Genomic DNA, 15,388 nt, shown 5'->3' with positions numbered 1-15,388 from the left:
TGGAATGTATGTGGGCGGAGCTATTTACCAATGTGTGGGTGGAGCTATCATATATTGTGTAAACGGTGCCCACGACTACCACTAGGTGGCGCTGCTTGTACCATGACCTGCAGGGGCGGTCCCTGCACCGCCCAGTGCTCAGCTGTGACACACCTCATGCGTCCGGCAGGTGGCAGCACCGCACAGCAGAACAGATGGAGGGGGCATTAACTTTATCACTGGGGGCGCAGAGACCGTAGGTGACCATAATCGGATTATTATTATAATATGTTTTTGGTAATGTGCGGTCCTCCTGGGGACCCCGTAATGTAGCAGGTGGGCTCCCCCTGGTGGCCGGCAGCAGGCGCACACATTCAGGCCCAGACACCTTTATTACCAGATGTGGATTTTATTTCCTGTCCCATTATTAACCCCCTCAGCGCCATCTACAGTGAAAATACACGGAAATTATTTATGAAAATCTCAGGAAAATGGAGAAGGCGACGAGTGAGGAAACCCCGGAGGTCTGCGTCTTCATGTGTGACGAACGCTGGATCCTGGAGGACGGCGGATGAGGAATGTCCTGTAAATCCCAGACAGAAATCAAACGTGGCGATCCGTGCCCGGGTGAGGGGATGGTGGAGAGGGACGGCGGGAGTCCGGGGCGAAACGGGGAGAGTAATTTCATGATAACGTGTCACTTCTTCTGCAGCTGTCTCGCCAGCACATCCGCCTGCAAGAAAGCAAGATGGAGAGTCAGAACAGAATACTGAGGGGCGAGAAGTTAGATTTTTTGTAATATTGTGTGTGCACCCTGTATGGATCACACGCAGCTCCTGAGCCCGCACCAATCACCCGCACCCTGTATGGAGCGCACATCTCCTGAGCCCGCACCAATCACCCGCACCCTGTATGGAGCGCACGCAGCTCCTGAGCCTGCACCAATCACACGCACCCTGTATGGATCGCACACAGCTCCTGAGCCAGCACCAATCACCCGCACCCTGTATGGAGCGCACGCAGCTCCTGAGCCCGCACCAATCACACGCACCCTGTATGGATCGCACACAGCTCCTGAGCCAGCACCAATCACCCGCACCCTGTATGGAGCGCACATCTCCTGAGCCCGCACCAATCACCCGCACCCTGTATGGAGCGCACATCTCCTGAGCCCGCACCAATCACCCGCACCCTGTATGGATCGCACGCAGCTCCTGAGCCCGCACCAATCACCCGCACCCTGTATGGAGCGCACGCAGCTCCTGAGCCCGCACCAATCACCCGCACCCTGTATGGAGCGCACATCTCCTGAGCTCGCACCAATCACCCGCACCCTGTATGGAGTGCACGCAGCTCCTGAGCCCGCACCAATCACACGCACCCTGTATGGAGCGCACATCTCCTGAGCCCGCACCAATCACCCGCACCCTGTATGGATCGAACACAGCTCCTGAGCCAGCACCAATCACACGCACCCTGTATGGATCGCACGCAGCTCCTGAGCCCGCACCAATCACCCACACCCTGTATGGAGCGCACGCAGCTCCTGAGCCCGCACCAATCACACGCACCCTGTATGGATCGCACACAGCTCCTGAGCCAGCACCAATCACCCGCACCCTGTATGGAGCGCACGCAGCTCCTGAGCCCGCACCAATCACACGCACCCTGTATGGATCGCACACAGCTCCTGAGCCAGCACCAATCACCCGCACCCTGTATGGAGCGCACATCTCCTGAGCCCGCACCAATCACCCGCACCCTGTATGGAGCGCACATCTCCTGAGCCCGCACCAATCACCCGCACCCTGTATGGATCGCACGCAGCTCCTGAGCCCGCACCAATCACCCGCACCCTGTATGGAGCGCACGCAGCTCCTGAGCCCGCACCAATCACCCGCACCCTGTATGGAGCGCACATCTCCTGAGCTCGCACCAATCACCCGCACCCTGTATGGAGTGCACGCAGCTCCTGAGCCCGCACCAATCACACGCACCCTGTATGGAGCGCACATCTCCTGAGCCCGCACCAATCACCCGCACCCTGTATGGATCGAACACAGCTCCTGAGCCAGCACCAATCACACGCACCCTGTATGGATCGCACGCAGCTCCTGAGCCCGCACCAATCACACGCACCCTGTATGGATCGCACGCAGCTCCTGAGCCCGCACCAATTACCCGCACCCTGTATGGAGCGCACGCAGCTCCTGACCCCGCACCACTCACCCGCACCCTGTATGGAGCGCACATCTCCTGAGCCCGCACCAATCACCCGCACCCTGTATGGAGCGCACGCAGCTCCTGAGCCCGCACCAATCACCCGCACCCTGTATGGATCGCACGCAGCTCCTGAGCCCGCACCAATCACCCGCACCCTGTATGGAGCGCACGCAGCTCCTGAGCCCGCACCAATCACCCGCACCCTGTATGGAGCGCACATCTCCTGAGCTCGCACCAATCACCCGCACCCTGTATGGAGTGCACGCAGCTCCTGAGCCCGCACCAATCACACGCACCCTGTATGGAGCGCACATCTCCTGAGCCCGCACCAATCACCCGCACCCTGTATGGATCGAACACAGCTCCTGAGCCAGCACCAATCACACGCACCCTGTATGGATCGCACGCAGCTCCTGAGCCCGCACCAATCACCCACACCCTGTATGGAGCGCACGCAGCTCCTGAGCCCGCACCAATCACACGCACCCTGTATGGATCGCACACAGCTCCTGAGCCAGCACCAATCACCCGCACCCTGTATGGAGCGCACGCAGCTCCTGAGCCCGCACCAATCACACGCACCCTGTATGGATCGCACACAGCTCCTGAGCCAGCACCAATCACCCGCACCCTGTATGGAGCGCACATCTCCTGAGCCCGCACCAATCACCCGCACCCTGTATGGAGCGCACATCTCCTGAGCCCGCACCAATCACCCGCACCCTGTATGGATCGCACGCAGCTCCTGAGCCCGCACCAATCACCCGCACCCTGTATGGAGCGCACGCAGCTCCTGAGCCCGCACCAATCACCCGCACCCTGTATGGAGCGCACATCTCCTGAGCTCGCACCAATCACCCGCACCCTGTATGGAGTGCACGCAGCTCCTGAGCCCGCACCAATCACACGCACCCTGTATGGAGCGCACATCTCCTGAGCCCGCACCAATCACCCGCACCCTGTATGGATCGAACACAGCTCCTGAGCCAGCACCAATCACACGCACCCTGTATGGATCGCACGCAGCTCCTGAGCCCGCACCAATCACACGCACCCTGTATGGATCGCACGCAGCTCCTGAGCCCGCACCAATTACCCGCACCCTGTATGGAGCGCACGCAGCTCCTGACCCCGCACCAATCACCCGCACCCTGTATGGAGCGCACATCTCCTGAGCCCGCACCAATCACCCGCACCCTGTATGGAGCGCACGCAGCTCCTGAGCCCGCACCAATCACACGCACCCTGTATGGATCGCACGCAGCTTCTGAGCCCGCACCAATCACCTGCACCCTGTATGGATTGCACGCAGCTCCTGAGCCCGCAGCAATCACACGCACCCTGTATGGATCGCACGCAGCTCCTGAGCCCGCACCAATCACCCGCACCCTGTATGGAGCGCACACAGCTCCTGAGCCCGCACCAATCACCCGCACCCTGTATGGAGCGCACATCTCCTGAGCCCGCACCAATCACCCGCACCCTGTATGGATCGCACGCAGCTCCTGAGCCCGCACCAATCACCCGCACCCTGTATGGAGCGCACGCAGCTCCTGAGCCCGCACCAATCACCCGCACCCTGTATGGAGCGCACATCTCCTGAGCTCGCACCAATCACCCGCACCCTGTATGGAGCGCACGCAGCTCCTGAGCCCGCACCAATCACACGCACCCTGTATGGAGCGCACATCTCCTGAGCCCGCACCAATCACCCGCACCCTGTATGGATCGAACACAGCTCCTGAGCCAGCACCAATCACACGCACCCTGTATGGATCGCACGCAGCTCCTGAGCCCGCACCAATCACACGCACCCTGTATGGATCGCACGCAGCTCCTGAGCCCGCACCAATCACCCGCACCCTGTATGGAGCGCACATCTCCTGAGCTCGCACCAATCACCCGCACCCTGTATGGAGCGCACGCAGCTCCTGAGCCCGCACCAATCACACGCACCCTGTATGGAGCGCACATCTCCTGAGCCAGCACCAATCACCCGCACCCTGTATGGAGCGCACGCAGCTCCTGAGCCCGCACCAATCACACGCACCCTGTATGGATCGAACACAGCTCCTGAGCCAGCACCAATCACACGCACCCTGTATGGATCGCACGCAGCTCCTGAGCCCGCACCAATCACACGCACCCTGTATGGATCGCATGCAGCTCCTGAGCCCGCACCAATCACACGCACCCTGTATGGAGCGCACGCAGCTCCTGACCCCGCACCAATCACCCGCACCCTGTATGGATCGCACGCAGCTCCTGAGCCCGCACCAATCACCCGCACCCTGTATGGAGCGCACGCAGCTCCTGAGCCCGCACCAATCACACGCACCCTGTATGGAGCGCACGCAGCTCCTGACCCCGCACCAATCACCCGCACCCTGTATGGAGCGCACACAGCTCCTGAGCCCGCACCAATCACCCGCACCCTGTATGGAGCGCACATCTCCTGAGCCAGCACCAATCACCCGCACCCTGTATGGAGCGCACGCAGCTCCTGAGCCCGCACCAATCACCCGCACCCTGTATGGATTGCACACAGCTCCTGAGCCCGCACCAATCACCCGCACCCTGTATGGATCGCACGCAGCTCCAGAGCCCGCACCAATCACCCGCACCCTGTATGGAGCGCACGCAGCTCGTGAGCCCGCACCAATCGCCAGCACCCTGTATGGAGCGCACACAGCTCCTGAGCCCGCACCAATCACCCACATCCTGTATGGATCGCACGCAGCTCCTGAGCCCGCACCCTGTATGGAGCGCACGCAGTTCCTGAGCCCGCACCAATCACCCACATCCTGTATGGATCGCACGCAGCTCCTGAGCCCGCACCCTGTATGGAGTGCACGCAGTTCCTGAGCCCGTACCAATCACACGTACCCTGTATGGAGCACACGCAGCTCCTGATCCCGCACCAATCACCCGCACCCTGAATGGATCGCACACAGCTCCTGAGCCCGCACCAATCACCCGCACCCTGTATGGAGCGCACGCAGCTCCTGAGCCCGCACCAATCACCCGCACCCTGTATGGAGCGCACGCAGCTTCTGAGCCCGCACCAATCACCCGCAACCTGTATGGATCGCACGCAGCTCCTGAACCCGCACCAATCACCCGCACCCTGTATGGAGCGCACATTGTTGTGAACTCCGTTTTCGGGCTCCCTCTTGTGGTCACAGATGGTATTGTGTGACTTTGGTTTTTTGGCTCCCCCTGGTGGTTTGGTTTATTATCCTGCGGGTCTGCTGGATCAGCTGCCTCGTTATTCACCAGGGAGGCTCCTATTTAGCTCTGCTTCACTTCCACTTGTTGCCGGCTGTCAATGTATTCAGTGCTATTCTGATTACTCCTGATTATCTCGTTTTCTGCCTCTTCAGGATAAGCTAAGTTCTGTTTGAATATTTTTTGCTCATCTGCCTGCAATATGATTTCTGGGTATGATGAGTCTAGTCCAGCTTGCTAATATGTGATTTCTTTTTGCTGGTAAGCTCTGGGGTACGGAGTTGCTTCCCCCGCACCGTTAGTTGGTGCGGGGGCTCGAGCAATCTCTGTGTGGATATTTTGAATAGGGTTTTTATTTGACCGCACAGTTCCCTTCCTATTTTCTGCTATCTAGTATTAGCGGGCCTCATTTGCTAAATCTGATTTCATCTCTGCGTTTGTGCTTTCCCCTTAACTCACCGTTAATATTTGTGGGGTGCTATTCTATATCTTTGGGGTCATTCCACTGAGGCAAGAGAGGACTTTCTTTCCCTCCAGGAATAGTCAGTTTCTCAGGCCGTGAAGAGACGTCTAGGATTTTTTAGGTAACGTTCCACGGCTGCCTATAGTTGTTTACGGATAGGATCAGGTTGCGGTCAATCTAGTTACCACTTCCCCAGAGCTAGTAGTCTGTTCAGTTACGTAGCTAGTCCGACCTGCGATCCTTGCCACTAGGGTCATAACAGTACAGCCGGCCTATAAAGTGTTAATTGCATGGCAGAAGCAGGAGAAAAGAAGCTTGGAGATATTTTTTTTTTTTTTTGCTGCCGTGTGTCTAGCTGCTGTGTGTCTGGCTTCTCTCCTCCTCTTAATCTTGGTGTGGCTCTGAGTTCAGCTGCTGATATGGATATCCAGAGTTTAGCCTCCAGTGTAGATCATCTTGCTTCAAGGGTACAAAGTATTCAGGATTTTGTTGTTCACAGTCCTATGTCAGAGCCTAGAATACCTATTCCGGAGTTGTTTTCTGGAGATAGATCTAGGTTCCTGAATTTTAAGAACAATTGCAAGTTGTTTCTTTCTTTGAAACCTCGTTCCTCTGGGGATTCTGTTCAGCAAGTTAAGATTATTATTTCTTTCTTGCGTGGCGACCCTCAAGATTGGGCCTTCGCATTGGCGCCAGGGGATCCTGCATTGCTCAGTGTGTATGCGTTTTTTCTGGCCCTTGGATTGCTCTATGAGGAACCTAATCTTGAGAACCAGGCTGAAAAAGCTTTGTTGGCCCTCTCTCAGGGGCAAGATGATGCAGAGGTGTACTGCCAGAAATTTCGGAAATGGTCTGTGCTTACTCAATGGAATGAGTGTGCCCTGGCTGCAAATTTCAGAAAAGGTCTTTCTGAAGCCATTAAGAATGTCATGGTGGGGTTCCCTACGCCTGCAGGTCTGAATGAGTCAATGACTCTGGCCATTCAGATTGATCGGCGTTTGCGGGAGCGCAAACCTGCGCACCATTTGGCGGTGTCTTCTGAACAGACACCTGAGTCTATGCAATGTGATAGAATTCTGACCAGAAGTGAACGGCAAAATTATAGACGGCAAAATGGGTTGTGCTTTTACTGTGGTGACTCAGCTCATGTTATCTCAGCATGCTCTAAGCGCACAAAAAAGATTGATAAATCTGTCACCATTGGTATTTTACAGCCTAAGTTCATTTTGTCTGTTACCCTGATTTGTTCCCTGTCATCTTACCCGGTTAATGCTTTTGTAGATTCAGGTGCCGCCCTGAGTCTGATGGATTGGTCATTTGCCAGGCGCTGTGGTTTTGTTTTGGAGCCTTTAAAATTCCCTATTCCACTAAGGGGAATTGATGCTACACCATTGGCTATGAATAAACCTCAGTACTGGACACAAGTGACCATGTGCATGACTCCTGTTCATCAGGAGGTGATTCGCTTTCTTGTATTGCATAATTTGCATGATGTTGTCGTGTTGGGCCTGCCATGGTTGCAGACTCATAATCCAGTCCTGGATTGGAAAGCAATGTCTGTGTCAAGTTGGGGTTGTCAGGGAATTCATGGCGACGCTCCTGTGGTGTCAATTGCTTCATCCACTCCTTCTGAGGTCCCTGCGTTTTTGTCAGATTACCAGGATGTATTTGATGAGCCCAAACTCAGGTCTCTACCTCCTCATAGGGATTGTGATTGTGCTATAAATTTGATTCCTGGTAGTAAGTTTCCTAAGGGACGACTTTTCAATTTGTCAGTGCCCGAGCATGCTGCTATGCGGAGTTATATAAAGGAGTCTTTGTAGAAATGACTTATTCGCCCCTCCTCCTCCCCTCTTGGTGCGGGGTTCTTTTTTTGTGGCTAAGAAGGATGGTTCCTTGAGACCTTGTATTGATTATCGCCTTCTAAACAAAATCACGATCAAATTTCAGTATCCTTTGCCATTGTTATCTGATCTGTTTGCTCGCATTAGGGGGTCTAGTTGGTTCACCAAGATATATCTTCGTGGTGCGTATAACCTTGTGCGTATTAAGCAGGGTGATGAATGGAAAACTGCATTTAATACGCCCGAAGGCCATTTTGAGTACTTGGTGATGCCTTTTGGACTTTCTAACGCTCCTTCTGTCTTCCAGTCCTTTATGCACGACATTTTCCGCGAATATCTGGATACATTTATGATTGTGTATCTGGATGATATTCTGTTTTTTTCGGATGATTGGGAGTCCCATGTTAAGCAGGTCAGGATGGTGTTTCAGGTCCTGCGTGCCAATGCTTTATTTGTGAAGGGCTCAAAATGTCTTTTTGGAGTCCAGAAGGTCTCTTTTTTGGGTTTCATTTTTTCTCCTTCTGCTATTGAGATGGACCCAGTCAAGGTTCAGGCTATTCATGACTGGACTCAGCCTACATCTGTTAAGAGTCTTCAGAAGTTCTTGGGTTTTGCTAATTTTTACCGTCGCTTCATCGCTAATTTTTCTGGTGTTGTTAAGCCATTGACGGATTTGACCAAGAAGGGTTCTGATGTTACTAATTGGTCTCCTGCGGCTGTGGAGGCCTTTCGGGAGCTGAAGCGCCGGTTTTCTTCGGCTCCGGTCTTATGTCAGCCAGACGTCTCCCTTCCTTTCCAGGTCGAGGTTGATGCTTCTGAGATTGGAGCGGGGCTGTTTTGTCGCAGAGAAGCTCTGATGGCTCTGTGATGAAGCCATGTGCTTTCTTTTCAAGAAAGTCTTCGCCTGCCGAGCGGAATTATGATGTTGGTAATCGGGAGTTGTTGGCTATGAAGTGGGCATTTGAGGAGTGGCGACATTGGCTCGAGGGAGCTAAGCATCGTGTGGTGGTCTTGACTGATCACAAGAATTTGATTTATCTCGAGTCGGCCAAGCGGCTGAATCCTAGACAGGCTCGTTGGTCGTTGTTTTTCTCTCGTTTTGATTTCGTGGTCTCATACCTGCCTGGTTCGAAGAATGTGAAGGCTGATGCTCTTTCTAGGAGTTTTGTGCCTGACTCTCCTGGTGATTCAGAGCCAGCTGGTATCCTCAGAGAAGGGGTGATTTTGTCTGCCATCTCCCCAGATTTGCGACGAGTGCTGCAGGAGTTTCAGGCGGATAGACCTGACCGTTGTCCACCGGAGAGACTGTTTGTCCCGGATAGATGGACCAGCAGAGTTATTTCCGAGGTTCATTCTTCGGTGTTGGCAGGCCATCCTGGGATTTTTGGTACCAGAGATTTGGTGGCTAGGTCCTTCTGGTGGCCTTCCTTGTCGCGGGATGTGCGTTCCTTTGTGCAGTCTTGTGGAATTTGTGCTCGGGCTAAGCCTTGCTGTTCTCGTGCCAGTGGCTTGTTGTTGCCTTTGCCTGTCCCGGAGAGGCCTTGGACGCACATTTCCATGGATTTTATTTCAGATCTCCCTGTCTCTCAGAGAATGTCGGTCATTTGGGTGGTGTGTGATCGTTTTTCTAAAATGGTCCATTTGGTGCCCTTGCCTAAGTTGCCTTCCTCCTCCGAGTTGGTTCCTCTGTTTTTTCAAAATGTGGTTCGTTTGCATGGGATCCCTGAAAATATTGTTTCCGACAGAGGATCCCAGTTTGTGTCTAGATTTTGGCGGACCTTTTGTGCTAAGATGGGCATTAATTTGTCTTTTTCGTCGGCCTTCCATTATCAGACGAATGGCCAAACCGAGCGCACTAATCAGACTTTGGAAACCTATTTAAGATGTTTAGTTTCTGCTGATCAGGACGACTGGGTGACTTTTTTGCCATTGGCCGAGTTTGCCCTTAATAATCGGGCTAGTTCTGCTACTTTGGTTTCGCCTTTTTTTTGTAATTCAGGGTTTCATCCTCGTTTTTCCTCGGGTCAGGTGGAGCCTTCTGACTGTCCTGGAGTGGATGTTGTGGTGGATAGGTTGCATCAGATTTGGAATCATGTGGTGGACAATTTGAAGCTGTCACAAGAGAAGGCTCAGCGCTTTGCCAACCGCCATCGCTGTGTGGGTCCCCGACTTCGCGTTGGGGATTTAGTGTGGTTGTCTTCTCGCTTTGTTCCTATGAAGGTCTCCTCTCCTAAGTTTAAGCCTCGGTTTATCGGTCCTTATAAGATTTTGGAAGTTCTTAACCCTGTGTCATTTCGTTTGGACCTCCCGGCATCGTTTGCTATTCATAATGTGTTCCATCGGTCGTTGTTGCGGAGGTATGTGGTGCCTGTGGTTCCTTCGGTTGAGCCTCCTGCCCCTGTGCTGGTTGAGGGAGAATTGGAATACGTGGTGGAGAAGATCTTGGATTCTCGTATTTCTAGACGGAGGCTTCAGTATTTGGTTAAGTGGAAAGGCTATGGTCAGGAGGATAATTCCTGGGTTGTCGCCTCTGATGTTCATGCGGCCGATTTGGTTCGTGCCTTCCATGTGGCTCACCCTGATCGCCCTGGGGGTTTTGATGAGGGTTTGGTGACCCCTCCTCAAGGGGGGGGTACTGTTGTGAACTCCGTTTTCGGGCTCCCTCTTGTGGTCACAGATGGTATTGTGTGACTTTGTTTTTTTGGCTCCCCCTGGTGGTTTGGTTTATTATCCTGCGGGTCTGGCTGGATCAGCTGCCTCGTTATTCACCAGGGAGGCTCCTATTTAGCTCTGCTTCACTTCCACTTGTTGCCGGCTGTCAATGTATTCAGTGCTATTCTGATTACTCCTGATTATCTCGTTTTCTGCCTCTTCAGGATAAGCTAAGTTCTGTTTGAATATTTTTTGCTCATCTGCCTGCAATATGATTTCTGTGTATGATGAGTCTAGTCCAGCTTGCTAATATGTGATTTCTTTTTGCTGGTAAGCTCTGGGGTACGGAGTTGCTTCCCCCGCACCGTTAGTTGGTGCGGGGGCTCGAGCAATCTCTGCGTGGATATTTTGAATAGGGTTTTTATTTGACCGCACAGTTCCCTTCCTATTTTCTGCTATCTAGTATTAGCGGGCCTCATTTGCTAAATCTGATTTCATCTCTGCGTTTGTGCTTTCCCCTTAACTCACCGTTAATATTTGTGGGGGGCTATTCCATATCTTTGGGGTCATTCCACTGAGGCAAGAAAGGACTTTCTTTCCCTCCAGGAATAGTCAGTTTCTCAGGCCGTGAAGAGACGTCTAGGATTTTTTAGGTAACGTTCCACGGCTGCCTATAGTTGTTTGCGGATAGGATCAGGTTGTGGTCAATCTAGTTACCACTTCCCCAGAGCTAGTAGTCTGTTCAGTTACTTAGCTAGTCCGACCTGCGATCCTTGCCACTAGGATCATAACAGCACATCTCCTGAGCCCGCACCAATCACCCGCACCCTGTATGGAGTGCACGCAGCTCCTAAGCCCGCACCAATCACCCGCACCTTGTATGGAGCGCACGCAGCTCCTGAGCCCGCACCAATCACCCGCACCCTGTATGGAGCGCACGCAGCTCCTGAGCCCGCACCAATCACCCGCACCCTGTATGGATCGCACGCAGCTCCTGAGCCCGCACCAATCACCCGCACCCTGTATGGAGCGCACGCAGCTCCTGAGCCCGCACCAATCACCAGCACCCTGTATGGCGCGCACGCAGCTCCTGAGCCCGCACCAATCACCCGCACCCTATATGGAGCGCACGCAGCTCCTGAGCCCGCACCCTGTATGGAGCGCATGCAGTTCCTGAGCCCGTACCAATCACACGTACCCTGTATGGAGCACACGCAGCTCCTGATCCCGCACCAATCACCCGAACCCTGTATGGAGCGCACGCAGCTCCTGAGCCCGTACCAATCACCCGGACCCCGTATGGAGCGCACGCAGCTCCTGAGCCCGCACCAATCACCAGCACCCTGTATGGATCACACGCTGCTCCTGAGCCCGCTCCAATCACCCGCACCCTGTATGGATCGCATGCAGCTCCTGAGCCCGCACCAATCACCCGCACCCTGTATGGAGCGCACACAGCTCTTAAGCCCGCACCAATCACCCGCACCCTGTATGGATCGCACGCAGCTTTTGAGCCCGCACCAATCACCAGCACCCTGTATGGATCACACGCAGCTCCTGAGCCCGCTCCAATCACCCGCACCCTGTATGGAGCGCAAGCAGCTCCTGAGCCTGCACCAATCACCCGCACCCTGTATGGAGCGCACGCAGCTCCTGAGCCTGCACCAATCACCAGCACCCTGTATGGATCACACGCATCTCCTGAGCCCGCACCAATCACCAGCACCCTGTATGGATCACATGCAGCTCCTGAGCCCACACCAATGACCAGCACCCTGTATGGATCACACGCAGCTCCTGAGCCCGTACCAATCACCCGCAACCTGTATGGAGCGCAAGCAGCTCCTGAGCCCGCACCAATCACCCGCACCCTGTATGGAGCGCTTGCAGCTCCTGAGCACGCACCAATGACCCACACCCTGTATGGAGCGCACGCAGCTCCTGAGGCCGCACCAATCACCCGCACCCTGTATGGAGCGCTTGCAGCTCCTGAGCACGCACCAATGACCCACACCCTGTATGGAGCGCACGCAGCTCCTGAGCCCGCACCAATCACACGCACCTTGTATGGAGCGCACGCAGCTCTCGAGCCCACACCAATCACCCACACCCTGTATGGAGCGCACGCATCCTGAGCCCGCACCTTGTATGGAGCGCACGCAGCTCCTGAGCCCACACCAATCACCCACACCTTGTATGGCGCGCACGCAGCTCCTGAGCCTGCTCCAATCACTCGCACCCTGTATGGAGTGCATGCAGCTCCTGAGCCCGCACCAATCACCCGCACCCTGTATGGAGCGCATGCAGCTCCTGAGCCCGCACCAATCACATGCACCCTGCATGGAGCGCACACAGCTCATGAGCCCGCACCAATCATCCACATCCTGCTCGCCAAACATCACATGTCAAGAAGGAGTTAGTAATGAATTTTCTATGACATCTGATAATCCAGAATATTTAATAATCCAGCTCAGCTCAGGTCCGACTAATGCTGAATTAACCCCTTCCTGACATAGCACATCCAATTTCCAGTCCCTGTGTATGGAGGGGGCTCAGGTGCCGGGTTACACAGCCGACATCTTCATAGGAGAAAGTCACTCTGCTTGAACACTGCAATACCGTAATATTGAACCACCTACAGTATTACAAGTAATCAAAAAAAAAAAAACACAGGTACAATTCCCCAGGCCTATGGGGACTAAGAATATAGAGGAAAAAATGTAAATAAGCCACGTATATGTGCACTAGATGGAGGTCCGATGCTATCGCATTGGGAGGGCGCTAATATCACGATGGAGGCAGGCATGCGGCGATGATGTTGTTGCCTAGTGGCATCCTGTGATAATCTAATGACTTTTGCCTCAGGGGACTCATGTGCTTGACACCTACGCTTATATGCATTGCTTTTTTCCCAGCGATGCTGTTGCTCTTCAAGAGTCTCATTTGCCCTTTGTTGTCTTCGAAGTTGAGCCTTTGCTGCTTTCCTTTCATTGTCATTGGCGTACTTTTTAGGAGGAGCCATGTTGGCGTTGATATTTGCTTTTTAAAGGGGTTTTCCCACGAACAAAAGTTCATTTTAAAAATTGTCTGTGTCTGACCGTGTACCGAACATACCACAGCTCCTGGGCAGGGGAGGAAGGAAAAGACAATACTGACATTACAGCAGGGGGGCAGCATTTTGTGAGGTAAAATATTGTTTAAAAAGAGTCAGTGAAATATTTTACCTGACAAAAGAAATCCTCTTTGATCCCCTAATGTAATGTCAGTATGGTCTTTTGCTTCCTCCCCTGCCCAGGAGATGTGGTATGCTCCGTACACGGTCAGACACAGTCAATTTTTAAAATTAACTTTCGTTCGTGGGAAAACCCCTTTAATGTGAGCGGCTTCCTTTGCCTGTAGACACGTCGAGCATCTGCCGCCGGGATCAGCCGAATCATTCACTGCACCTGTGCGTAATTCGCGCAGGCACAGTAAATCAGACCACCACCATCTTTGTGCAGACAGATAGTGGCAGTCACATTAAAACTGCGCATGCGCTCCTCCTTACAAAGACGGCGGCGGTCAGTGAATCTTTCGGCTGATACTGGTGGCGTCGTGTTCGCGACGGTATTCCGCTGGTGGTACCATGCAAGAGGTTGCGTGAGTGTGTGAGTGAGTGTGTGTGAATGTGAGTGTGTGAGTGTGAATGTCAGTGCGAGTGTGTAAGTTTGTGAGTGTGAATGTGTGAGAGTGAGTGTGAATGTGTGTCAGTGTAAGTGAGAGTGTGTGTTTGTGTGGTGCGTACGGCATATAGTGTGTGTGTGTGGTGTGATGGTGTTCCTCTGGTGGTACCGCACAATAGGTTGGTACCAGCAGCAGTTTCCATATTGAGACACCCATCACTTGCGTGCCCCAATATGGCGGTCGGTGAACTTCCTCTGCTTGGAATTCTGGTATACGGTGACATCTGGACAGAACAGGAAATGAAAACATTACAAGGCAATTATATAAATAGATATAAATGCATGTATATTTTTATTTTACTCGCAATTACTTTCCACAGCATTTTACAAACATCATCACTGTCACCATTGGGGCTCACACTCTATACTTTATTCCCTATCAGTTGTTGTAGTGTGGGAGGAAACCGGAAAACTTGGAAGAAACCCAAGCAAACATGGGGAGAACATGCACCTGGCTGGCTCTGTATAAAACCAGGCTAGGTGTTCTTAGTCAGCTTTGGGAGTTGAGCAGAGTGGATTTGTGTTGGAGCTGAAGACTGAGACAAGCCGGGATCCCTCTCTGAGAAGAGTCTGCACAGTCCGTGTGCGGAGAAGCAGGTATCACTTGTTACTATGGAAGATAGCTGTTTTGTTTGACCAGATTGGGGCTAGCTCAGCCGTGTATCAGTAGCCATGGTCTGTGTCGTTTAGTTAGGTCCTGGATAAGGATAGGGATTTATGTCATGGTTTTGTTTGGTACTGTGCAACCTGTGGAAATAAACGTCACGTTGTTTTGATGCAAGAATCCAGTGCCTGTGTGAACGCTGCCTACTGCCCACCTGAGAGCGTGGATTACTACAATTGGTGGATGAAATGAGTTTGTGAGGTCCCAGAGCGTACAGGCGATTGCAGTGTAAAGATTGAATGTCCCGGGTAAAGGCACCTACTGCGCTGAAGATACAGTCTGAAACATGGAGGAGCTTGTTAAGCAACTGGTCCAAGTGCAGCAGCAGATACAGCAGCAGCAGACCCAACATGAAACCGACACACTACTGATCTAGCAAGTTCAGCAGCAGCAGCAGATAGCTCTCCTACCAGAAAATGTCCGGGCACAGGACAGTCAGGTGAAGCGAACGGTACGGGAGGCCTTACAGAAAAGGACTCTGGAGAATGGCGTTGAGACTTTCAGGATTGTCTTTGAGAGGGTGGCAGACAGAGAGAAACTGCTTCTGTAGTAATAGGAAGAGGTCCTTCCTCCATACCTGACATGGGAACCACAGAAAGCATTCTATGACCTT

The 15,388-nt window shown here is 53.2% G+C and overlaps 1 protein-coding gene across 1 annotated transcript in view; it reads right to left on the bottom strand.

Annotated features, from left to right (window-relative positions):
* Positions 1-245: 245 nt before the first annotated feature.
* The window catches only part of LOC143793043 (progonadoliberin-2), a 61,803-nt gene continuing 46,660 nt past the window's right edge, over positions 246-15,388 (bottom strand). The window contains exon 4 of the mRNA XM_077279624.1: positions 246-712. Within this exon, the coding sequence (XP_077135739.1) occupies positions 677-712 (36 nt within the window). The 3' untranslated portion in view covers positions 246-676. The remainder of the gene's footprint in view (positions 713-15,388) is intronic.

The sequence above is a fragment of the Ranitomeya variabilis genome, chromosome 1, assembly GCF_051348905.1.
Source record: "Ranitomeya variabilis isolate aRanVar5 chromosome 1, aRanVar5.hap1, whole genome shotgun sequence".
NCBI lineage: Eukaryota > Metazoa > Chordata > Amphibia > Anura > Dendrobatidae > Ranitomeya > Ranitomeya variabilis.
The sequence above is the reverse complement of the archived record's forward strand: the minus strand, read 5'-3'. Positions and strand labels throughout refer to the sequence as shown.